We start from the raw sequence: 26,068 nt of genomic DNA on the forward strand, positions 1-26,068 counted from the left end.
CCCCGCCCCGCCCCGGTCTTCCCCGCCCTCGCTCTGCCCTCAGGCCACTCGGTCAGGTCCACACGTCCTGATCCCGCCCTGCCCTGTCCAGGGCGCTGCCCTTCCGCCCCTCCAACCCGCCCCCGCTCCGCCCGCGCCCGGCCCCGCCTCCGGCCAGTCCCGGCCAGTCCCCGGCCGTCCCTTCGCGCGGTCGCGGCGGTTCCGGCCCCGTGACGCTCGGGCGGGCGGGCGGCGTGCGGGCCGGGCCGGGCCGCGAGTGGGGCGCATGGCGGGCGGGGGCGCAGCGGGCGCGGGCCGGGGGGCGCCCGAGGCGGCGGCGGAGCCCGAGACACGCGAGTTCCTGTTCAAGGTGCTGGTGGTGGGCGAGCTGGGCGTGGGCAAGACGAGCGTGATCCGGCGCTACGTGCAGCAGCTCTTCTCGCAGCACTACCGCGCCACGGTCGGCGTGGACTTCGCGCTCAAGGTCCTCGCGTGGGACCCGCGCACGCGCGTGCGCCTGCAGCTCTGGGACATCGCGGGTGAGCGGGGGCGTGCGGGGCTCCCTCCTCGCCTCTCGGCCGTGCGCGCGTGTGGGGGACGCGTGGGGCGCACGGAGGCCGGGCGGCGCGGGGCCAGGGAGCCAGGGCGCCGCGAGGGGCGGGAGCGGCCGCGGGGCTCAGGCGGGGCCAGACGCAGGAGTGCGTGAGCGGCCCTGGCCGCCGCGGGAAGCCCCCTCCTTTCAGCTGGAGCGGACGCCCCCGCCGGGGGCGCGCGGGGCGGGAGCCGGGGGGGCTACCCCAGGACCTCTGACTGCCCGGGAAGAGGAAGGGCCTTAGACTCGGGCTCCTCCAGCCTTTGGGGGAATCGGGTGGCGGTCAAGCCCAGCCTGCAGCGACCGCCGCGCTCGGAGCCCCCTCCTCCCCACGGGCGCACCCTCAGGGGTCGGGCCTCGCCTGGAGACCCGGGGTGGAGCTGGCCGCTCGCTCCTACCTCGTCCCTAGCCACGCCCCAAGGCGCTGTCCCTAAGGCGTGTGCGCAGATGGCCGTTTGGGGGGACGCACGTCGCTTTGGTGGGCACACTGCCCCGTGCTCTGCCTCCTGAAGCCCCGGGCTCGGCTGGGCTGCCGGGGGCCGCGGACAGGGCCTGAGTCACTGGTGGGGACCGCTCGGCTGTGTTCAGGGCGTGCGCCTTGGAAAAGGCGTTCAAGAAGGAGCTTCGGGAAGTGGCGCCTCGCCACGCGTCCAGCAGCTTTTCTCCTGGAGTGTGCTTAGGGCTGAGGGCGCCGTGGATTCCTGCTTTCCGCGGAAGCAGGAACTGCAGCCCGCAGCGCGTGGGGTGTAATGGGGTGTTTGTCAGGAATCTTCCCATTTGCAGCTTCAAGTTTTGGAGGAAGGTTTGCAGAACTGGAACCAATGTTCTCGTTTATTTAGAACAAAGTATATCGCGATTTGAAAAACGTCATCGTGTGACTCCCTCAGGGTTGGGGGTCAACTGGTTGCCCCTTTTTCTCTTTTGTTTTCTCTTTCTCCCTCCCTTTTCTTCCCTCCCTCTCTGTCTCATTACAGAAAACCAAAAGTCCGTTTGAAAAGTCGTCTGCAGCCAGAGGCTTCTTTCGAAACACTTCCTGCTGTTGCGCAGACGTTTCGGGAGCATGCTAACTGGTGCCTCGCTCCTGAGAAAACAGGAATTTGGAAGTTTGTCTTAGCATGTGATGGTCACGCCCCAGGAATCCTCAGGGAAGCTGTGGCTTTCCACAAAGATGACTGTGACCGCCTCCCCCCGCCCCCCGGGCTGATGGCTTTGCCTCACCCTGTTGGTAAAAAAATGTGGTATTTGGCTATAAACTGCAATCAGGTCCCACTGCAGGTGAGTGGGCATGAATGACTAGATTTGTGCCGTAGTTTCATTTTCAAGCTTCAGGCTAAGATGCTTATATGTGAAGATCTGGGAAAACAAAAGTGTGAGTACGTTCTCTTCCTGAGTGCCCCCCTTTTCGCCCTTCTTGAAAGTACCGTACGCCAGAAGGGACGTCTCCAATCTATCAGTCTCGTAAACATTCTTTGGATGGGGTGGATGTCCTTACCCTTTTCCCTAAATTCACAACTTGAGCTTTGCCGGGAGGGAAAGCAAGCTCCTGCGGTCTCCGAAAGGGATTCCTGCCTGCGAGCGCTGTTACCTGGTCCTGGGTGCTTTCGGCAGGTCACACCAGCATAAGTGGAGGTTCACCGTAAGCAAGGCTTTCAGCAACCGAGTCTTCCTGTTTCAGGAGACTGAGAGGCAGAAGACCTTGGTTTTGACTCGGTTTGGGGAGCTGCGCCCTTAACTCATCCGTTTGAATATTTGAACCACTGCGGGACCCTGGCTCATGCCATTTGAATTAAGTGGTAATGATGTAATGAAGGCCAGCTGCAGGCTGCTCCAGAGCCCCCCACCCCGAGGCTGAGCAAATTTGGTTTCTGTAGTGACAAAGCTGAGTCCTGTTCACTTTGCAAAGAATCGAAATGTTTTGAGAGCCTTGACGAGTGTGGCAGGTAGGATCTGTTTAATGTTTTCTGTAAAGGCGGGCAGAGTCTTCACATTAAGAGCCACGGCTTCCCTGGGGCTTTTATCACACTCCACGGAGGTGGCTAGCTTCAACACACAGAAGCCGTTGGGTGCCGTGTCCAGCTGGGCGAGGCTGCCTCTGCCACACTGTGCAGAGCATAGCTGACGTCCACTCGGTGTCGGAGTCCCCGGGGGGTTCGAAAGGGATCTCAGGAGGTGCTTCATAAAGGAGGACGGAGCCGAACCAGGTTCACTGTGGAGGGAGAAGTCGTATTTGCTCATGGTTCTTAGCATTGACAGATTTTTCCTAGGCATATTTTGACTGAATCCTAATTTTTTGTCCTTTTAGATGTAACATACTTTAGTGCTTATGCCTTGATCAAAGGGCTTTGCTTTTTGTGATCAACGTTTCTTTCTAAACATCTGCATGCGTAACCTGGGCCAGTGGACAAGTTGGGCACCAGCTGCTCTGAATTACGTGTCCCGTTGTCGGCCCCAGCAACAAGCGCGTGCTTGGACGACATGGCAGATTATGTCCACCGCTCTTGACCTCATGTTTTACTCTTTCCATTACCATCCTGAATTAGAATGTCGATCCCAACGTCTTTTTTTACACCTAGCGGTCTCCTTCTGTTGCTTTCCTCTCTCTTTGTGATCAAGAATCTGGACTGTTACCTGTGATGCTTTTCTCACCTTGGAAGCATCCACCTGTCAGGACTCGTGACTCACCTGAAGCCCTTGTTTTTGTCTCTGTCACGCGTAAGTAACCGGACCTTGTCCCGTCTTGCCCCCCCTCCGCTCTAGCCAAGCACAGTTCTGTGCTCAGTCCCCAGCAAGCCCACTTCCTGTTTCACATCTTCAAATCTCTCTCTCTTCCCGAGTCCTCAAACACCCTGGGTGCCCAGTCCGAGCTGAGCATTCAAGTTGTCCAGGCGGGATGTGCAGCCCTGCAGCGTGTTTGTGTTACCATGCGTGGAAATCCCCTCTAGGAGAGGCCACCGGCCGGACCTCAGGATATGCTCCCGTTCTTACCTGCCTCAGCAGCCCTGCAGGCGAGCGATGCTCTGTTTGTGTAGACCACGGCCTGCTGTAGACCACGGCGTGCTCTGTGGACCGCGGTGTGCTGTAGACTGCAGCGTGCTATAGACCGCGGAGTGCTGTAGACCGCGGCATGCTGTGTGGACCATGGCATGCTATAGACGGTGGTGTGCTGTAGACCGCAACATGCTGTGTAGACCATGGCGTGCTGTAGACCATGGCGTGCTGTGTGGACCACGGCATGCTGTAGACCATGGCATGCTGAGTAGATCACAGCATGTTGTAGACCGCGGCATGCTGTGTAGACCACGGCGTGCTGTGTGGACCATGGCATGCTATAGACCGCAGTGTGCTATAGACCGCCGTGGCGTGCTGTAGACCGTGGCATTCTGTGTAGACCACGGCGTGCTGTAGACCACGGCGTGCTGTGTGGACCACGGCATGCTGTAGACCATGGCATGCTGTGTAGACCGCAGCGTGCTGTAGACCTCAGCATGCTGTGTAGACTGCTGTGTGCTGTAGACCACGGCGTGCTGTAGACCACAGTGTGCTGTAGACCACGGCGTGCTGTAGACCGCAGTGTGCTGTAGACCGTGGCATGCTGTAGACCACGGCATGCTGTGTAGACCATGGCATGCTGTAGACCATGGCATGCTGTGTAGACTGCAGTGTGTTGTAGACCATGGCATGCTGTGTGGACCATGGAGTGCTGTAGACCGCAGCATGCTGTAGATCACGGCATGCTGTGTAGACCACGTTATGCTGTAGACTGTGGCATGATGTGTAGACTATGGCATGCTGTGTAGACTGCGGCCTGCTGTAGACTGTGGTGTGCTGTAGACAGCAGCGTGCTGAGTAGACTGCGGCATGCTCTATACTGCGGCATGCTGTGTAGACCACGGCATGCTGTAGACCTCAGCATGCTGAGTAGACCACAGTGTGCTGTAGACTGCAGCTTGCTGAGTAGACCACGGCATGCTGTAGACCACGGCAGGCTGTGTAGACCACAGCATGCTTTAGACTGCAGTGTGCTGAGTAGACCACAGCGTGCTGTAGACCTCGGCATGCTGTGTAGACCACGGCGTGCTTTAGACCGCGGTGTGCTGAGTAGACCACGGCGTGCTGTAGACTGTCGCATGCTGTGTAGACCGTGGCATGCTGTAGACTGTGGTGTGCTGTAGACCGCGGCGTGCTGTAGACTGTGGCATGCTGATACAAGTGCAGAAATGTGGCTGTGCTCCCAGCCTCGTGCCCTAGTAAGCCTCTGCTAGCCCTTCTACCTCCGAGTCCAGCTTTTAGACACGCCCGAGTGTCCGCATGGACAGTTGCAGGGGCTCGGCTGGGACCATGCAGGTGAGCCTTAGCACTGCCTGGGGACAGGTGCCCTGATTCCAGGGTGGGAAAGCGATGGGATTGCAGCTTTAGGGTGGAGCAGAGTGTTGGCTGCCTGGTACAGAAAGAAGCACAGATTGTTTCCTAAGTCTTCATATGCTCCATTATCCCTACATAAGAATCTTTAACTCATATTTTGTACTCATTTTGAAAACTAACATCTCTTTGTGTTATCAGTTTGGATTTCCCGTTATTCTTCTCTTTGAAGCATAATACTTCCAAGTTAGGCAAGTTTCAGTTGGTTCTGTCTTTTGTCTGTTCTCCCAAACCATGGACTTTGCTGCCAGCCCCGGTGCTCTTGGTATGGGGCTGTGGAAGGGAGGGTGGGAGAATGCCTGCCTCCCCCTGCTCCTGCTTAAACGTGTGCACCTGCGGTAGTCCAGCTGTGCAGGGCCTTTCCAGGGCTACCTTAAATCGTGTCCATCATGTATATGCTATTCTGGCCTTCCAGTATCCTTAAGCCTTGGAGATGGAATTTTCCATGATTCGTATTCCTAAGCACTTATTACAATAGATTGAGAGATTAGAGAAAGTGTGGAGTGGGCTGGCATGCAAACACTGCTTCTCCAAAGGAAAAAATCGAAGCTCTTAGATTCGTAACCCAGGAACCACCTATCCTTAAAATAGCGAGGATTTCCCACTTAATTGACACTTAGGTAACAGAGAAGGGCCAGCTGACAAGTTGAAGGAGAGTTGTTAGTGATATAGAACTCTCTTGAAAGGTGAAAAGAGCACATGCAGATGAAAGTGGGGAGATTTCTGAGCTGAAAAAAAGTCAGGAAAAAGGTGCTTTGGAGTTCTGCACACTTAGGTTTGCAGCATAGCTTTCTGTGCTTTTCACAGATGAGTTGGCGGCTGTAGATTCTTTGCCCTTCTTTTGAGAGCGGGAGCACAGTCACAGACTGCCAGCGGGGTTAGAGCTCGAGCATCCGCTGGCCTTTCCAATGACAGATGACCTTACTTTTCTGCCTCCTTGTACTTTCCACTCATCTCCGTCCTGAAATTTTCCTTAAGCATCTTCTGCAGTGGTTTTCTGCTATTGCTTCTTGAAATTGAGCTCCGTCTGTCCACTTTTCCGTGGGATTGCACGGAGCCGCCTCCATCAGACTCGTTCCCTGGCTTCTACCTGCCCAGCGCCCCCATGTCTCGGCGGAGTCTGTGCCGGGCAGCGCGTGGCTCTGGGCTCAGGCCACTGACCCGCACCTCTTCCCGGGCCATGTCCTCTGGCTTCGTTGGCCAGGGCTGTTGTCGAAGTTTGCAGCTCACCGGCTCCGACGGCCGTGCGCCCTCCCCATGGGGGGTCAGAGGCCGCGCTGTGGCTGAGCCTGCAGGGCTGTGTGGCCGGCTCCGGGGCTTGTGGTAATGGCACCTGCTCTGCTTCTGTCTTTCTGCCTCTGTCCCCAGGCCCCAATTCCCTCCTTCTGAGGGCAGCAGCCCCTTGGGCTCAGGGCCTGCCCTTCTCCAGGGTGGCCTCTTCGCCAATGACTTCTTCAAGCTTCCTGTTTCCAGGGAAGGCCACTGTCCCGTACCTGGGGTTGGCACTCGGAGGTCTTGGGGGGTGACACCCCGGCCCGTAGCCCTGCCCTGTAAACAGACGTGCCGTCCAGCGAAGGCAGCTACTGGTCAGACATGGGGCCTGCCCTGGTCAGACCCTGCGGGGGGGCCTGGGGTAGGACCCTGTGGGGCAGGGGCTGGGGTAGGACACTGCGGGGGGGGGCTGGGGTAGGACCCTGCTGTACCTTCCAACCCAGAGCTCCTGGGACCCCAGCCCAGCAGTCCGCTGCATGACCTGGTGCACCCCTTCTGCAGACCCCTGCCCTACACCCAGGACTCCTCAGGGCCGCCTCCGTGGCTGAGGCCCAGCTTTCACAGCCCTTCCCAGGAGGGGCACGGCCCCCTCCCCGTCCCCGCGCCGTCTCGGGCCCCCTTGTGGTAGCACAAACCGTGGGGCGCTCGCCGCCCCTCGTCTCCTGGAGCAGGTTGGTTTGGGAAACCCCATCATCTTAAGCTCTTAAAGCTGCTGCAGCCGTGGACGTGGATCAGGAAGGCCATGGGGTTCTGCCCGTGCGGGCTGAGTGGAGGCAGCTCTTCCCAGTGACCGCAGAGCCAGTGGTCGGCAGGACAGGCCGGAGGCGCCGGCCTCTGGAGAGCAGCCCCTCGCACTGGCCGCTGTGGCCTTGAGGACTGCCGCCACCCTCTCAAGATCAGTTTACTGGTTTCCCTTTTATTTAGGTGTTTTCCTATTTTTTAAAAATTCGGTTTGACTCTTGCTTGTCAAGCACATTTTCTTAACCCTGACCTCCAGAGGTGGTGAGAGGGCTGCAAGGCTGCTGGGTCCGTGGGTAAGTCGCGGCTAGGCATCTCCCTTTCCCCCCAGTACTTGTTTTTCCAGATTGGAGGACATCTGCAAGAAAAGCATGACTCCTCTAGCTGGGAACTTTGGGTCATAGACCCTTTGACTGAATGGTGGGGGGCGTTTATTACCAGCTGTGCTAGTGCAGCAGGTGGAGCTCAGTGCTCCGCGCCTGCTTTGCAGTGCGAGGTCCCGGGTTCAATCCCCGGTACCCCCCTTAAAAAAAAAAAAGGCTGTATTCTAGACACTGTCCCTCAGTCACTTTCATTCTCATACTTACAGTAATCTGGAAAAATAGGAATTCTTCCAGTTTACAGGTGAGGAAACCAAGGCTCAGAACAGTGGCGGGGTGTGCAGTTAGCCCGTAGGTCCAGATTGCTGACCCCGGAGGCGTAACTGTGATTTTTCTTTTTTTAAGGAGGTTTTGGGGGTTGAACCTGGGACCATGTGGGGGGGAGCAGGTGCTCAACCACTGAGCTACAGCTGCTCCTCTTAACTGTTACTTTTTATCCTCTTCCTCTCACTTTATACATGGTAAAAGCGAAATACTGGACAATTGGGTGGAATTAGTAAAGGCGTGACTCCTTTCACAAAGTCTTCTCTCAGAAGAACAGCACTGAGCTATGAAATACAATGTGAATCAAATCCAAACTCAGATGTGCGATGCCATAGCTTTTAAACTGGTTTTATCTGGGGAAAATAGAGGTACTCTTTTTTTGGTGGAAAATTGTGCAAGCTACTGGGGCAGGGGGAATGGGCCACTAGCGGGATAATCTGATTTTAGTACCTTCATTTATTGGCTAGCATTACAGTAGTTCTTTATGTAAGATATTATTTACTTCTAGCAATGCCTGCCACGTATCATGTTAAACATTAAACTGTAACCCCGGGGCCAGTTTCTGTAATACAGTGATTCATTACCTTGGTGTCCTAAAAATAGCGACACCTGTGAGGTTGTCCTTCTTAAATATAGAACTTGGGCTGGGTCTTGACTTCACATTGTTACTTGTAGCAAGTGTTTTTAAACACCCTGATGGCTAATGTAATTACGCTGTTAGAACCAACGCTGCACTTCTATTCCATCTTGATCAAGCAGGGCTCCTAAGCCATCCGGGCACAAGCCTGTCAGAAGAGCTTCGTCTCTGGAATGGTGCTGAGATGCAGGCATTTTGTAAAGGACTTCTCACACACTAATGAGAAAGCTGACATTCTTTCCAGCTTACCTGGAGTGGTTTTCAATGGTGGGAAGGTGCTTGTACTTAGAAACGAACCACCGTTTTGTCCTATTGCTTTGATTTGTTCTTAGTCATGAAAATTATTCTTCTGAGTTTCAGTGAACATTTAAAATATATTTATATAATTTGTTAAGTGTAGCATGAATAAAAAATATGGAGACAAACATTAAGATATGAAACAAAGCCAGTCACAAAATGACGAGACAGGATCTCTGACTTGTGCTTCGGATTACAGTTGGGAATTCAGTACTTTCCTTTTGAAACCTGAGAAACAGAAATTTGCATTAGATATGAAGAAATACAGTGAACTATTTTGTGATTTTCTTTTCCTTAGTGGGAATACATAGTCTTAGAAATCTCTTTTGTTGTTTCAAAGTCAATAGTGTTTTATTCCAGGTGAGGTACATGTACAAATATTAATGCAAATACTTATACATTTTAAGATAAACTTATTAAACCTTTGCCAAATTCCATACCTGAAAATTCACTGCACTGGGGATGTAGAAGTCAGATGCCTCTTTAAATATTTTTTGAGCCTATATCACTAGCGCTCTGCTCCTTTACTCCCTCGTCATTGCCAGGAAGGTGCTAAGTTATTATAAAGCTTCCCCCTTCTGGAGAAAGAAGTAACACATTGTTTGAAGGATGGAATACAAATTAAAAAAGAAAATCACTGGACTGTCCAACACAAACAGGGTACCCTATTGTAAACCATGGACTGTAGTTAATAGTAAGTACAATGATAGTATTTTTTCCTCAACTACACAAAGGTACCACACTAAAGCAAGATGTTAGTAATGGGGGTATATGGGAACTCTGTTATTTTCTGCAGGATTTTGCTGTAAACCTACAACTTCTCTAAAAAAAAAAACAAAGCTCTCTAAGGCCATGGGATGTGCTGGCCGCTCGCCGCAGCCACGTGGCGGGTGGGACGGCTGCCTCGACACGCGGCAGAAGGGGGCTCCCCTGGAGAGGGGAGGTGGGGGGGGCGGCTTTGGGGCCGGGGCGTGGTCCGCGTGGGAGCCGCTGTCACTCTTGAAGCTGCCTGGGCCTCTGGAAACCGGGGACATCGGGAGCAGTGGGTGCTCCAGAAGCTCTTGGCTGACAGACCTCACAGTGCACGAGATAAACCAAACCAGGAAACCGCGGTGCTCGTCTCCCCAGGCCGTCACCGACTCCTCCGTGAAATAAGGGATCTTGGACTCGATGACCCCAGGGGTGCCGCTGCAGTGCCGCCCATGGAAGTCTGTCCCCAGGAGAACCGCCGAGCGGGAGAGCCAAGGTCTCACAGCCGGAACGGCGGCACCCGGCCTCAGCAGGCGGCTCCTGCAGCGCCTGCCCTCCCAGCGCCTGCAGAGGGAGGCAACACGGGCCGCAGGGCGCCTGGAGGGGCAGCCTCAGCACTGCACGTGCACACACTCACACACACCCACACCCACATTCACACTCACACCCACTCACGTGCACACACGAATGTTCACATATGCTCGTGCACATGCTCACACACACGTGCACACACACAAATCTTCACATACGCTCATGCACATGCTCACACGCTCACACACCCACATTCACACACCCACTCACGTGCATACACACAAATGTTCACATATGCTCGTGCACACGCTCACACCTTCACACACACCCACACACATTCACACACACCCACTCATGTGCACACACACTCACAAATGTTCACATACGCTCATGCACATGCTCACACACGCTCACACCCACCCACACACATTCACACTCACACTTGCACACAAATGTTCACATACACTCATGCAGGCGCTCACACACACTCAAACACCCACATTCACACACACCCACTCACATGTGCATGCACTCACAAACGTTCACACACACTCGTGCACACGCTCACACATGCGTACACACCCACTCACATGCACACGCTCACACACATGCTCATATACTCACACATGCTCACGCACACGCTCACACCCTCGCACGTGCTCACATGGAGCTTACGCTGCTAGTCATCGTGCTTCAGCCCGAGCCTTTCTCCGTCCTGAGTCACGGCCCAGGGACGGCCAGCCAAGGGGAATTTCCTGGAATGTATTCATGTAGTTTGTGGAATCCAGAGTAACAGTGCGTTCGTGGGCTGCCCTGGAAACGGTCGCCTGGCCAATCCCAGAGGGTGGTCTTTGTGCCCTGACGGATACCCCCCCCCGACAGGAACATAGCAACGGGCTGTCCCGTGGCCAGGGCGTTCGGGCCATGCTGCTAGGCCAGGGCGTGGGCAGGGCTGGCTGCCGAGCCTCCAGGGCTCGGAGGTCCCAGCTCACGCCGCTGCCCTCCCTCGTTCACTCTCCCTCCCTCCTTCTCGCTCACCGCCCTGGCTCCTCCTCTTCTGGCATTTCCTCTGCTCGAGGACGGCATCCTTCCTGGATGAAGACCCCTCAGTCAGCGTGGGCACTCCTTAGCCCGGAAATGGGACTGAAGCCTTGAACGTGCCTTTGTGGGGACCGTAATTCCATCCCCAGCTACTTCTTGTCTAAAGTGCTAGGAGTCCTGAGATACCCAACAGGATTCCAATGCAATTGTTTGAATGCCAGAGTCTTTCCCAACATTTGACCCTTAGCCCTTCATAAAGTGAGGCGAGGCTGGCTCACCTTGGGAAGGGGGAGGCGTGGAGAGAATTCTAGCAGAGACGACCCGGAGGACGGGGGGGGCAGTGCCTGGGATCTGGGCGACACAGTCCCTCCGTCGGCAGAGAGTGTGGTGAGCCCGGCTGAGCGGCCCAGGCTCCGTGCCACAGCCAGCCGGGACGTCACAAGGAATGACGTGTGTGATGCTGCGCCTTCACAGTGAGCAGGCACTTGAAGGGCATTCCTTGACAGTAGACCTTAAAAAAGACCAGGAAGATGAGTGTGCAGCCTCAGAGTAGCATTCCTGCTTGCAGCCGTAACAAGCACCACACACCTGCCATCGTGGCGAGCGCCTTGTCCTCCACTAGCCTGAGCGCCTGAGGAAAGGAAACCATCCTGTTTCAGGTTGGCAGAGGGAAGGCACCTCATGCCACTTTGGACGTCAGCAAGGACAGGACGGCCAGCTTGTGCTGGGAGCCAAGCAAGGCCAAGCAGAGTTCTCACTCTTGCCTGCCTCCAGAGGAGGTTGGCAAGGAGGGCAGTGCTTTCTCACCGGGGTGTGCCAGAGACCCAGGCCGCCAGACACCCCACAGTGGTCTCTACCCGAGGGTCCGAGCTTGTGCAGCAGGCCAGGCCGTGGCAGCTGAGGGGCCAAGACGCGTGCTGTGGGAGCCCCTGCTGTGGAGGGGCAGGAGAGTGTCCCCTCCAAGGTTCAGAAGCAGAGGAGGGCTAGTGGTCTGTCCACCTGAGCACTCGCGGCGGGCAGTAAGAAGGGGACAGCTAAATTACCCCAGGAGAATTCCCTTGGTAGGAAGGAAGGGACCCTGCTCCTACCCGAGAAGCAGCGCCTGGCCGCGGAGCAGAGCGAAACATGCGCAGACCTGTGAATGACGGTTCAAGCCGGGCTGCCCCTGCCTAGGTGTGTGACAGCGGCCCTTATTTGTATGTTAAAATTATTATTTTAAATGAATTCATCTCATATTTTCCCACTTCTTCATTAAGCAGCATCTGTTTTAGAAGTGTTCAATTTTTGCTTGTTTACATGGAGAAAGGAAGGTAGTTTGAGGATGTATGAAATTAGTAGGTTACTTTCGACCATTTTAAATGGAGATTACAACTCAGAGGAAAAGAGGAAGTATATCTAACTATTCTTTTGGAAACTAAGCTATTTCTTCAATTTTCGGGCCTGGCCTTTGATGATGGGCCACTTCCACCCTCATCGTGTAGATTCAGGGGTTGCAGAATTCTTTAGAAAATCAGCGTTAACACTGAGGTCAGACAAGGAAGCTGAGGCCTCAGAGCTGGGAGGGCTGCAGCCTCCATTGATGCCCCCCGGGCTTCCTTGTTGCTAGGAGCTGTCCACTGACTTGTGGCCTTGAGGAGCTGTCCACTGACTCTTGGCCTTGAGGAGCTGCCCGTTGACTCCTTGGCCATGAGGAGCTGTCCTTTGACTCATCGCCTTGAGGAGCTGTCCACTGACTTGTGGCCTTGAGGAGCTGTCCACTGACTCTTGGCCTTGAGGAGCTGCCCGTTGACTCCTTGGCCATGAGGAGCTGTCCTTTGACTCATCGCCTTGAGGAGCTGTCCACTGACTCTTGGCCTTGAGGAGCTGCCCATTGACTCTAGGCCTCAAGGACCTGCCCATTTTTTCCATGGCCTCAAGGAGCTGCCCGTTGACTCTTGGCCATGAGGAGCTGTCCTTTGACTCATCGCCTTGAGGAGCTGCCCGTTGACTCTAGGCCTCAAGGACCTGCCCATTTTTTCCATGGCCTCAAGGAGCTGCCCGTTGACTCTTGGCCATGAGGAGCTGCCCACTGGCTCCTTGGCACCTCCCAAGCCTGCCTCTCTGTGGCACATGTTAATTGGCACTGCATCGAAAGGAGCCTCAGGCTGCTCTGTAGTTGCTCTGTTCAGCGTGTAATGACAACACTAGCTAGCACCTCTGCAGTGCCAGGGCCTGCCTTCTCCACTTGTTCCAAGGTAAAGTCTGACTTAAACATGCCCAGACCCTACGGGTTGGCCTTCGCCAGTGTTCGCACCACTGCCAGATCAAGGAATGCAGAGTCCTGGTCCTCCAGGGCCTGAGAACAGGTATTTTAGGCTATGTGGGCTGGACAGTCTCTGTCACAACTCCTCAACACTGCGCCTGCCGTGGGAAAGCTCACAGACGGTGCATAAGCGAGAGTAGGTAGAGATTCCAGGAAAACTTTCTTTACCCGATTTAGACAAACTGCCCTAGAATATCCAGGTGGGCATTTTACTTTTAACCTTCCAGGGGTCCTAGGAGGCATTTTAAAATAGCTTTATGGAGGTATAATTGACACCTGTAAACTGTACTATTTGATAAATTTCATCATATGTATATACTTATGAAACATCACTATAATCAAGATTACCAAAGACGTTCTTCTCGCCTCCTTGTGGCCCACCCCCTCCCTTTCCTGAGACAACCACTGATCCGCTTTCCGTTACCCCGTCATGCTAGTTTCCATATTATAAAATTTGATGGAAATGTACTCTTATGGTGGTCTCCCGCCTTACCACTCTCTCGTACTGTGGGGTTTTGAGGGTCCTTTAGAGGTTCTGGGCACGCATCCTTTATCACGTACGTGGTTTGCAGCATCGTGCCACAGCCTGTGCCTTTCCATTTGCTTGGCAGTGAACTTGGCGTGGTCTGGGTCTGCCTTGCGGTGTGGTTGTTAAAAACACGCTGATGCCAGGACTCTGGGGAGACGTGAGCCTGGCTGTGCGACCAGACAAGGGGCCTCCCCAAAATGCTTTGATGTCAACATTTCTGGCTCTTTTTTTGCTTTACCAGACTGTTTATGTGACTAAAAGCTGAGTGGGATCCCTTACTCGCCCTGGAATGCTGTGCTTCTCTTTTACAGGTTTGGTGTCCCACCCTCTCTTCTGAAGGAAAGAGATGCCCCAGGGGAGTGCTTTCTTCTCGCCATATGATTGTCTTGAATCTGGACTATCCTAATGACTCTTGGGTGTTTCATATTCAGTAATTAAAATTAATAATTAAAATAAATAAGAGCGGATGGGGTTAGGAGTCTGTGCTCTCTGGCTGGAACTGGAGCAGGAGAGCAGGAGCTGCGCTTTGCGTCGGGGTCGCCCCTGGGCGGGGATTATGCCCTCCGTGGCCATGGGAACACTGTTCAGAGATGTCAGCCCTGTGGAGAAATGAACTAGAGTTGACTGATCAGGTCCATAGTACCACAGAACGTGGACATCCCGGGGGGGTGTCGTGGATGAGCATTTTTGTAATTAAATTCAGACATTTGGACTCTCACCGTAGATCAGCCCTGATGAGGAGTCCCCACAAATCCATTAAGTTTAAGGTTGTCCACCCGTGTGCTTCTTGCTGTGTTCTTCCATCATTCCTTCAAGCACAGGGTAATGTTTTCTGGTAGCTCTGCATTTGCTTCTAAAGTCTAGATAAAACTTGCTTTTCACCCTGTGCTTTAATAAAAAGCATCATCTCGTAGCATCTTTACCATGGATCAAACAGTTACACATCTGAGCGTTGCATCGCTCGCCAGCCGTCTTCCCCTGGCCTTCCCGGCAGTGATGTGACAGCCCGCAGGTGAGCTTCCGAAGTGACCGCAACGGCCCGGGCTGTGCGTCACGGGTGCGCAGGATTCAGATCGGCCGCCTTGTCCCGGCGGTCCTGGTCACGCACCTCTGTGCCGGTTTTTAATCTGCCAAATGAAGAGAAGGTCCCTCCTTGCATTACAGACCAGTATGACCTGAGGTAGTAAGAGAAGGCTCTGCAAACATATGCTATAGTTTAATGCGGTAGACATTTTAGCCAAAGTATTTTTTGTAAGGCAGGTTGTTAACTGATCCTTCTGTGGCCACACAACCAGCTGTGCAGCTTTTTGTTCTAAGTCGTAGGTTGTCTAAGTCTAGGTTGGCATCGTCTTTCTTTCTCGGAGGAGGGTGAATGTGCTTATTGCATCAAAAGCGGTTTGGGCTGGAGATGCACAGGAAGACGCGCTGAGGCCACAAGCTGCTTTATCTCACGCACGGCCAGCCTCGTGAGTGGCCCCCCGGCGGCCAGGCTTATCTTTGGCCTGCACACTCCCTGCTCGTCCGTCCTGGGCCCCCCACCCGGCTCCCAGCCTGTCTGCCTTGGAACACCAGGGGATGAGTCTGTGCAGTGGGTGCCGCCGCGTTCCTGTTTGTGGAGACTGTCGTACTGCGTTAGCCAGCCAAAGAGGTGCTGATGCAAAACACCAGAAACTGGCCAGTTTTTATAAAGGGTATTTATCTGGGATAGGAGCTTACAGATACCAGGCCATAAAGCATAAGTTGCTTCTCTCACCAACGTCTATTTGCACGTGTTGGAGCAAGATGGCTGCCGACGTCTGCCAGGGCTCAGGCTTCCTGGGCTCCTCCCTTCCAGGGTCTTGCTTCTCTCTGGGTTCAAGGTTCCTCTCTTCCCAGGGCTTGCTTCTTCCTGGGCTTAGGGTTCTTCTCTTCCTGGGTTTACTTCTCTTTCCCCTGTGAGCTGACTTCCTGGGGCTCCAGCTTAAGGCTTCAGCATCAAACTCCAACATCAAACTCCAACATCAAAAGCCCCCAACTCTGCCCTTTGCCAAGCCTTTCATCTGTGAGTCCCCACCCCGTGGTGTCACGGGTATGCGGGATTTAGGAGATCGGCCGCCTTGTCCCAGTGGTCCTGGCCACGCAGCTCTGTGCTGGTTTTTAATCTGCCAAATGAAGAGAAGCTTCCTCCTTGCTTTAAAGACCAGTATGATCTGAGGTGGTAAGAGAAGGCTCTGCAAACATATGCTGTAGTACACAGTAGACATTTTAGCCAAGGTTTAGCCACCCTTGGCGGGTGGGGGCTCAACGCCCTAAGGACAGGGCCCAAACAAAGCCCTAATCCCAGCTCAGTCACACCCAGGTGCAGACCAGATGACAAACCTAATCCAATATCTAGTTTTGGAATTCACAACCAAATCAGACTTCAGCACGTACCCTCAGAGCACGAGACCCAAACCCCGTGGACAGGCCCTTCCGCTTCGTGGCCGTGGGTGTGAGGGTGGCGGCGACCCCGGCTCCTGTGCTGTGGAGCGGGAGCCAAGTGCAGCGCTGCGCGCAGGGCAGGGCCCTGGCCGGGCTGCGGCCGTGACGCCCCCGTCTGCTCCGCAGGGCAGGAGCGCTTCGGCAACATGACCCGGGTGTACTACAAAGAAGCCGTCGGCGCCTTCGTGGTCTTCGACATCTCGAGAGGCTCCACCTTCGAGGCCGTCCTCAAGTGGAAACGGGACCTGGACAGTAAGGTCCACCTTCCGAACAGCTGCCCCATCCCTGCTGTCCTCCTCGCTAACAAATGCGACCAGAAGAGGGACGGCGACCACAGCCCCGCCCAGATGGACCGCTTCTGCCAGGAGCACGGCTTTGCCAGCTGGTTCGAGACCTCCGCCAAGGTGAGCCGCTCTGCTCGGGGCCCGGTCGCGCCGTCCCGCGCGTGCGTCTGCGCCGTGTCGGCAGGCCTCGAGGCGGACTGAGCCGCCGGCTTCGGAAAGCCCAGGGGCGGGGGTGTGGCTGGCAGGGGTCCTGCCTGTGAAAACAGCCGTGGGGGGTCTCAGCCCGAGGGGGCAGCTTTCCTAACACGATACGAACGAGCTGGCTCGTCCTGCGAGTTCAGATCTCCCAGGTGGCACGCCCTTCTGCAGCAGGCTGGCAGTGACGCGGAAGGCGTAGGCACCGGGGGGCCACGCAGAGCTGGCGTGGGCACCGGGGGGCGCGGGGAGGTCTGTCCAGGCGCCGTGGGTGAGTTGTGTATGAAAGAATTTGAACACACGGATGTGTGACGCCTGCTGCACGCTGCTTGATGAGCAGTGGAGGGAGGATATGGTCGTTAAACTTTTAAGAGAGGTGAGATAGAATATGTTTTGAGGGGAAGCAAAACTGTTTTCCGGTGCAACCTGAAATCAAAACACTGAAATTGGCCGTAGACGTGCAAGGAAGCAGGGGTGAGGCTCACAAGTACAGGCTAGTGGTTAAGAGGTTGTTTACATGCACGAGGTTCCGTGTCAGGGCCACCTAACAGCCAGACTTGTGTAAGAACGACGCAGTGTTTGAGAAAGCCGCGCGAAGGACAGGTGGACGGCGATCTTAACAGCCGCGGAAGAGGCAGCTTCTCGCTGGATTTCTCTTCCACACGTGTGCAAAAACCACCTGCCTTGTACCACCGCCTGGTTTCCAGGTTTCCTTTACTTTTGCTAGAAACCCACCCTCAAGGTGGAAAGATTATTTGGTGCCACCGATGATAATGATAAACGCGATGGCACGAAACGTCGGGCAGCGACGGGGAGGCTGGAGTAAGGGTGTGGCCAGCCGAACACCCTGCTCCGAGCTGAGGAGGACTGGGGAAAGAGCTGTGTGCTGGTAGCTTAGAAACAAGTCATAAATAAAAAGTGCAGAGGAGAGCGGTAGCCCAGGGGCCACGCGTGGCGCTTAGCCAGGCCGGAGGAAGGAGTCGTGATGGCACGCTGCTTTGGAGCCTGTCCAGGCCACCGTGCGCTGTCCACTGGGCACCTGGCGCGGGTTTGCTTCTCTCCTGGCCGAGCTGGAGAGCAAAGCGCGTGGAGCCCGCCGTGCTTATCACAGCGTGGCATGTTCATGTGACACAGGGGTCCTCCCCTTTAGGTTGTAGTCAGAGTGACCTTTCAGGCAGTGAACCCCCATCTGTCCCCAGAATCGAGGTGTGAGCTAAAAACAACGGTGTCGTGTGACTTGTCGCTCAAGGCCGAGCGGCAGCAGCCCCGAGACGCTTACAGAGAGGGCTCCAGGGGACAGGACAAAGCAGTGGTGAGGAGAGGAAGGTCAGGGGCTTCTGAGCAACCCCGCACGGCATTTAACGCACCAGGGGGTCGTGCGCCCTGCAGAACTTCCTCGGTGGCCCCCAGGGTGTCACACGCTCCCAAGGCTTGAAGAGCTGTCCCAGCATCACTCGGAATTTATTTCTGGGCGGTCCCCCAGCTGACCTCGAACCTGAGTTTTGCTCGAATTCCAGTGGTCTGAATTCTAGTAGGATCATAGACAAAAGACAATTGTGATTTCATGAAGCCCCTCTTTTCACCTTTATGGAATGATGGATCTCAAAGGTGAGGCTTCAGTATGGGAACTTCCTGTACTGGTCTGTTGCTACTGAATGCAGTTGAGAGCTTTATAACTATTTGATATAATGGGGTGGGGGGTAGAACTAAATGACACTTGGGCTTTCAAAGGCCGATACCTGAATGAAAGTAACTACATCAGGAGAGGAGCTGAAAGCGCTGCGGAGGCTGCGACATACCTGAGTAACAGTCCAGGTGCGCTGTCTGCAAAAGGCATGGCAGGGAAGGAGCCGGAAGCCGGTGGACCCTGGAGCCAGGTGGGAGCCGAGTGGATGGAAGGCTTTACACACACACGTAAGCACATGTATATGTGCATAGGTGGATACAGAAGTAGATGCACACGTGTGATATAGATAGGAGCTAAAGGTGTGTACGCACTAACTCACACACACTGATACATACACATACGCTTACTCATATTTGCATACTCATGCACACATACACCCATACTCATAAATTCTCACACATACTCATACACATGGACACATGTACACTTGTACACACTCACTCATACAGTCTTGCACGCAGTCACACCATTGTACACTCATACACATTCATACACACTCATACATTCACACTCATACACTGACACGTGCACATGGGTGCCCACTCACACACACTCATGCATACACTCATACGCACACACTCATACACATTGACACATGCACACTTGTGCACATTCATGTACTCACACTCATAAGCTTGCACACACAGTCACTCATGCACACACTACTACCCACACCCTCCCTCATACACCCTTACACACACTCGCGCACTCACTTGTACACATCCTCACCTACACACATACATTTTCACACCCTCGTCCTTGTACAGTTACTCTTGCACACTCACACACGCCGTCACACTTTTACTAGCTCTGCTGAAAGGGCTTGGAGGCAGTGACAGGCCAGGGAACAAACCTCATCCTCAGACTCTGGCAGCAGAAAGGGGTTCCCCGGAGAAATGGCTGATTCCAGGGTCAGGATGGAGAGGTAAAGGGGGGCCTGGCATCCCATGATGCCAGAGTCAGGGGGTGCCCCAACACGTCACAGGAGGTGCCCCATCACATCATGTCACAAGAGGTGCCCTCAACATGTTACAGGAGGTGTCCCTATCATGTCGCATCACAGGAGGTGCCCCATCACATCACGCCACAGGAGGTACCCCGTAACGTCACATCGCAGGAGGTGACCCCCACACATCATGGTCACAGGCACTTCCTTAATGGAGCTCCCAAAGTCTAGGACAGTGTGAGACCAAAACGAATCACTAGTACAATGGATTTAAATCATCAACTAAAATAATAATCCATCCTATGAATGAACACGTGAGTAAACAAATGGAAAGAAGGGAGAGTCTTCCTTGCAGGAGAATTCCAACCTATGCAGGTGGAAGGAATGATGGAAATAGAAAATCACCACTTGGCAAAAGCCACAGTAACGATTGTTCAGGAAGAAGCATCAGTTGATGCTGAAATTGACAGGCAAATGGGAAGCAGGGAGTCTGCAAGTCTGTACTTCCTGAGAAAGAGGGAAAGACGCCTGCAGATGGGACTTGAGCCGGGATGAGCTGACGTCACCAGCAAGGGTCAGACCGACGTGGGCCTCCCGATGGCCTAAGAGACTACAGGGACGCCTCGTCCTTGCCCCGAAGGCTTACCTGACCTCAATGACAAGGAAACCCAAAAGACTCACCTGAGGGCTGTTTGCTGGCAAGGACTCTTCAGGAGCATCCAGGTTATGAAAGACGAAGAGACTGCAGAGGATCCGGATCCCAGGGGGGACAGGAAGCAGCTGCCGAGTGACCCAGAGTACAGAGAAGATGGAAAACAGCTGCTGAGTGGTCCAGGGTGGAGAGGATGGAATGCAGCTGTCCATGGTCAGAAATGGGATTATGAAGGTGATTAACCCTGTACTACCCTTTGGGAATATGGGTGAAAGGTGTTCACAAATGCTTACTATTTTGCAACGTGTTTGTAAACCTGAAGCTGTTCACAGATGAAAAGGTGTATTAATGTTTGAAGTGAGCTCAGTTCTTGCTGCGTGTTGCTGGCGTGTGCTTGGTGGCGGCTTACGCCCCCCCACGCAGGTGTCGTGGGAGCCGAGGAACCCTTCTGTGCCTCACCCACACTCTCGCTCATTTAGACATGACGACTATAAGTACCCCAGGCTCAGAGGTGGGGGCAGGCAGGGTCCGTTCCTGATGCTTTAATGTGCCTTTGGCCCCGGAGCTTCTAACTTCTTACTGTGTGTTCCGAATCCTTAAATGAGAAGCCCAAGAGCAGGGCTTTTCAGCCTGAGTGCATCCCTTACCTTCCCCAGCTCAGTGCCCCGAGTTGAGAGAACAGGGTGAGCCTTTGCCAGAAGCAGGCTCGATGGCTCAGCGCTCGCAGGGGGCGCGGGTGTTGGAGGCGAGCGTGGAGCTGGGTGTTCCTCACTCCCTTTGATGTGCTCTCGGTGCCCGTCGAAGAACTAGCACTCACCCAGTCCTTCGTTTCTGCCTTGCAGGATAACATAAACATAGACGAGGCAGCCCGCTTCCTGGTGGAGACCATTCTTGCAAACCAACAAAGCTTTGCTGCTGAAGAGAACGACGAGGGCAAGATTAAGCTGCATCAGGAGCCCCTGGCAGCCGGGAGCAAATCCCAGTGTTGCTAGCGTGGCCTCTGCTTCTGTGGCCCAGTGGCCTGGCTCAGTTCCCAGTGGATCCCGAGACCCACTTGCACACAATGCTTGCACTGGGAATCTCCACACACTGGGGAGCCAGCTCAGTTGAAGGGGGAACCTTCTGGAAACATTCCTTGTCGTGACACCGCGATGTAAGGGATGAACTCCCAGGGTTCGTGGTTGCCTTTGCAAGGAGGACAGTGTTTACATCCTTTTAGATGCCGTTTGCAGGGTCGGTCCCTCAGGATTCTAAGTTGGGGTTTTTAGCATCAACCCTGGGAATGATAATAAAACCTTCCCTGCGGTCTCCAGAATGTTCTTTTATTTTGTTTTGTGTTTGTCCACCTCTTCCACTGCAGTGACGTGGGCTTTGTTTAGATACTGTTAGCCTCAAAAGGCTTGCTAGTCCTGCTTAGTACTTTGTTTTTCCTGCTTAAGACTTTGGATGTCCAGGTAAAATTGTTACCCTTAAGTATGATTAGCCGAAGCAGTGCCGCTGCCACTGTTGACAGGCCCGACGAGCAGATTCGGTGGGCAGCACCTTCTGGCCCTGGCTGGAAACAGCAGGCACCCTCGTTTCTTCTCCCCACACCTGGCTCGTCGCAGGTGTCTTGTTTCTGCCTGGGCGCCTGACAGATGCCACTGTCACTGCCACTCAAATCTTAACAGCAGTGTCAGGAGAGGATTGATCTCAGAGCATAAGCAGTCAAATCCAAGATTCTGTGGCATGAATGGTGAAGGTAGCTAACTCGCGCATAGTTTCCCATAAGGTTTGGGCATTTAAAATACATTTACAGTGAGAAGCTTAAGGCAGACTCATGATATCTGTATTTTCATTAGCCCAGTTTTGGAAATGCACCTTCCTTTTGAGTTAATGCAGTCTACTTTTTTCTTCTTTAGAAAACTTTGCACCTGCCACTTTACCCCTTACTTTAAGGGACTTGATATGTGGAAAGGTCCAAATTGTCTGGGTCAATGGAATTTTAAAGGCCGTTTGTGAGATAATACAAAACCAGTGCAAAATAAGACAGTGACCAAATTTTTCTTAGACATTATATGTGAGCTTGGATTGGAAAGAGCCATGGATTCATGGAGCAAAAGAAGAGACAGCTAGCATGGACTTGCCCCTGCTCAGACGGATACGCTCCGTGAAAAAATAGCAGGTGTCAAGACATTAGGATTCTGCGTGTCAGAATGTGGGATCACTTACTAGATTTACCATTTCCTACATTTAGAAGCAATTGTAACTGAGGAACTGCTTGCTTTACTCCCTACATTCTTACCAGGTTTGGTTTTGTAACTGTAACATAAAATTTGAATTTGGGCAAGCTACATAAATGTTTAAAAGAAAAAAAGAACCCTGTGGCTTCCTTATTCACTGACAAATCAAGTGCCTTTGTTTTTATTTATGTATGCATGAATACTAGCTGAGACACTTGGAAGAAGTGTGGAGTACCTCATGAATAAAAAGAATATGTAAATCCTCTTTGTAAAGGTCTCAAGCATTATGATATCACCAGTTTTCTAATCAGCTCTGTACACAGGCGGCCTGATAATGCTTCTAAAAGGCATCCTGATCATGAACAGTGACTTTTCATCATAAGGCATGGTTTGGTTTGGTTTCCTGAAATTGGTATACGAAGCGCTTCAGTTCCCTAACAGTGAAAATTCTTGAACCTCACTTCGGACTTACTGAATTGATTTTCTGGGGATGGGACTCAGAAATCTGTTTTTTTTAAATCTGAAAACTAGGGTAGGTAGCATGATAGAATGCTAATTCAGTTCAAAATATATGGCATTACTCAAAACATGAGCTCTTAAAATATAGATAACATGTTCATTTCCAGTTTATAAATCATTGATTATAAAGTCTAAGCCCCTTAAACAATGGACAGACAGCACAGTATTTGCTTTCCACCCACTGAAGGAAGTGGGAATACGACGATTCTGACAGGCAGGTCAGTATTGCTACAACTGGTCAATCATGTGGAAACTAACTTTCTATTCACTGTTCCCCGATACCTAATCTGTAAATTATAATGACCTAAGTTTTAAAATGAGAAATAAAACTACACAAATTTTGCAGGTATGGAAAAATTTTTATCATAGGCTAAGAAAATCCTTTTTAACTTTCAAATGCTGAAAGCCAAAGAGGAAAATGTAAAAGCATTTAATTATATCAAAATATGCTGTACAGCAAGGCATCATACACTGAGTTATGACATGCAATGGACAAAATAAGATATTTGCAGTTCTTTTAATTGAGAAAAGATTAGTATGCAGAATAATAAAATGTAAGACAATGAGTGAAATAGGCAAAAGATGTAAATAGCATTTTGCAAGAGAGGAAATTTACATGCCAAAACTTACTAAATCAGAAAAATAAAAAGTATCAGATTTCACAAAAATTGTGTCAGTTTGATTATATGCCTGATAATACAGGAAAACAGGTATAATAATCTGATGGTAGAATACATTTAATAGTTTCTCTCCAAACTTGCTGTTCAGCTTTTACTCCTATTCCCTGTCTTTCAGGAAGTGGAGCAGCTGTCAGCTCTAGAAAAAATATGCTACGTGCACAAGGAAGCAGGCAGGCTTGCACACTGCAGCCATTGCTTGAGATCCGGCATGAAAAGAATTAGAAGTAACCTGTGTGCTCAGCTATAAGGGATAACAAAACAGTCGTAGACCCACCTAGGGGACGCTGTGCAGCAGTCCAGTAACATCTATGTTAAAGTACGTATTGATCATCTGAAGGCCTTGTGAGTCACCCAGCAGGATAAGTACCAAATTCCTGATAGCAGCTGCTGCAGGGAAGACCCCGTAATTAGGCATATTGGACCAGGCCGACTTCAGCTTTTTAGAAAATATTTACGTTTGTGTGAGAATGTGTTATGGTGCTATTAAAGCAGTTTGTGTTACCCTGATCCGTGTGCTTGCTGTACTGCCATCTGAATGCAGAAGAACATTTCCACTTGGAGCGTAATGCTTGAAAAATAAAAATGGATTTGAATTAGCTTGACTTTTCTTTCAAATTTAATAATGTCACCTGTGATTTTGCACTCCTTGCCTCTCGCATCTATTACTTTACTAGTTAAGTCCACCAACTCTGATGAGTAGCTGGAATTCCACAGCTCAGAGTTAAAAATAGGCATCTCGATCTGCAGGGGGTGAATTCTTGGTGGCGGCTCACCCGAGCCAGTGCTCTAGAGTGGAGAGCTGCAGAGGAAAGGGCAGCTTCACGTGCGTGTAGAGCCTGCGGACCTGCTGGTCCCAGGATGGTTCTAGGAAGCCGCTTTTCTGCCTCCTCCAGGTTCTTCAAGTTGCCTGCGTGTGGCAGGAAGAGGAGGGGCAGGGCGTGTGCAGCTGGGGTGAGAGCTGCAGTTAGGTTTGGCTCGTCCCTGTGCGAGGAGGGGGAGCTGCAGTGAGGTTCTGCCAGTAGCAGTCCGGCTCGCCCCTTCTGCGCACTCCTCGTGCCAGCTCCCACCACCAGAGCCCCTGGGATGCCCTGGCATCCTCCTATGAGCCATCGGCATTTCCCAAACCAGGCCAATTTTACCTCTACGTTTTCCTATGCCAGACCTGCTCTGGAGCTGTACAACTTAGATAAAATCTGGCTCTGTTTCATGAGACTTAACGTATAAAGCTGTCTCATGGTGTAAGTATTTTGCTGAGTTTTTTTAATCACACTGAATTTATAGCTGCCTTTTTCCTCCCTTTATAAACATTTTGCTTTTGAGCCTTTGGCTCTGGTGACGCTGTTAAATTCTGCTTTGAGAGCACACAGGATGTTGGAAGACTGCAGTGATTGCCCCTACTGCAGTGCCACTGTCTTCAATGCTTGTTGAATCTGACTTGAATTTCAACTCAGTTCAAAATCCTGCTTCACTGTCTAGATGTGGTTTCTGTGTCATTTTTATTTTATTGATTACAAACTTCCAAAGGCTCTCCAAAAACTTTCCTCTGATGGAAATTCAGTGTGTGGTGCTTTTGTGCTCGCTTGATTCTGAACGATTCTAAATAGCTGGGAATATCTATTTTTTACATGGCACAATGCCTTTAAAAATTGAATACACACCCTAGACTGCTTTTGCAGTACTGCCTGAGTACATTCATATTCAATCCTATTTAACGGGAGGGTGACTTCATGATAAATCCAATGTATGTTGCTAATGATATGGAATATGTGCAATAGTTGACTCCCCCCCAGAGAAGAATCCTGGCTAAGGTAGGACAGTGACAGGACAGGTGCCTTAGCTGCCCCCAGGTGCATACAGCACCAAGTTCAGGTGCCCTATTCTGCCCCTCAGGTGCACATAGCACCAAGCACAGGTGCCCTATTCTGTCCCCCATGTGCACCCAATGCCAAGCACAGGTGTCTTAGCTGTCCCCCATGTGCACATAGCACCAGGCACAGGTGCCTTAGCTGTCCCCAGGTGCACACAGCACCAAGCATGGGCGCCCTAGCTGTACCCCAGGTGCACGCAGCATCAAGCATCGTACCTTAGCCCACCCCCAGGTGCACACAGCACCAAGCACAGGTGCCCTATCCTGCCCCCAACATGCACCCAATGCCAAGCACAGGTGCCTTAGCTGCCCCCATATGCACACAGCACCAAGCACAGGCACCCTATTCTGGCCTCCAGGTGCACACAGCACCAAGCACAAGTGACTTAGCTGACCTGCAGGTGCACACAGCACCTGTCATGGTATCTTATCTGCTCCCCCCAGGTGCACACAGAACCAAGCACAGGCACCCTAGCTGTACCTCAGGTGCACAGAGCACCAAGCTCATCCCACCTGGTTGCTGCCAACTCAGGAATCAGCTGATCTTCAAACATTTAAAGGTGAGGGATTGCTAACAATCACCAGCTGGTGATGCAACTAGAAAAAGACCTTGAATAAAAGGGGGAAATGGTGGAGGCAAATGAGTTTTTATGGCTAAGAGACTTCAAAATGAGTCAGGAAGTCATCAAAGGAGTCATGCCTACACGTTTCAGAGGGCTATGGAGACACACTGGTTCTATGGTCATGGCAGTTGGCTCTGGAGTTCAGTACCATGTCAGTGGGCCCTACTTTGGAATTTGTGCTCCTAAATGTGATGGAGCTGGA

General features: G+C 52.4%; 1 protein-coding gene across 1 annotated transcript; it reads left to right on the forward strand.

Annotated features, from left to right (window-relative positions):
* Positions 1-247: 247 nt before the first annotated feature.
* RAB32 (RAB32, member RAS oncogene family) lies at positions 248-23,972 on the forward strand. The gene is made up of 3 exons (XM_058307605.2): positions 248-518; positions 16,318-16,595; positions 20,798-23,972. The coding sequence occupies exons 1-3, from the start codon at positions 266-268 to the stop codon at positions 20,945-20,947; spliced, it is 681 nt and encodes a 226-aa protein (XP_058163588.1). The 5' UTR covers positions 248-265; the 3' UTR covers positions 20,948-23,972.
* Positions 23,973-26,068: the final 2,096 nt, after the last annotated feature.

This window comes from Dasypus novemcinctus, chromosome 11 (genome assembly GCF_030445035.2).
Source record: "Dasypus novemcinctus isolate mDasNov1 chromosome 11, mDasNov1.1.hap2, whole genome shotgun sequence".
Lineage (NCBI taxonomy): Eukaryota > Metazoa > Chordata > Mammalia > Cingulata > Dasypodidae > Dasypus > Dasypus novemcinctus.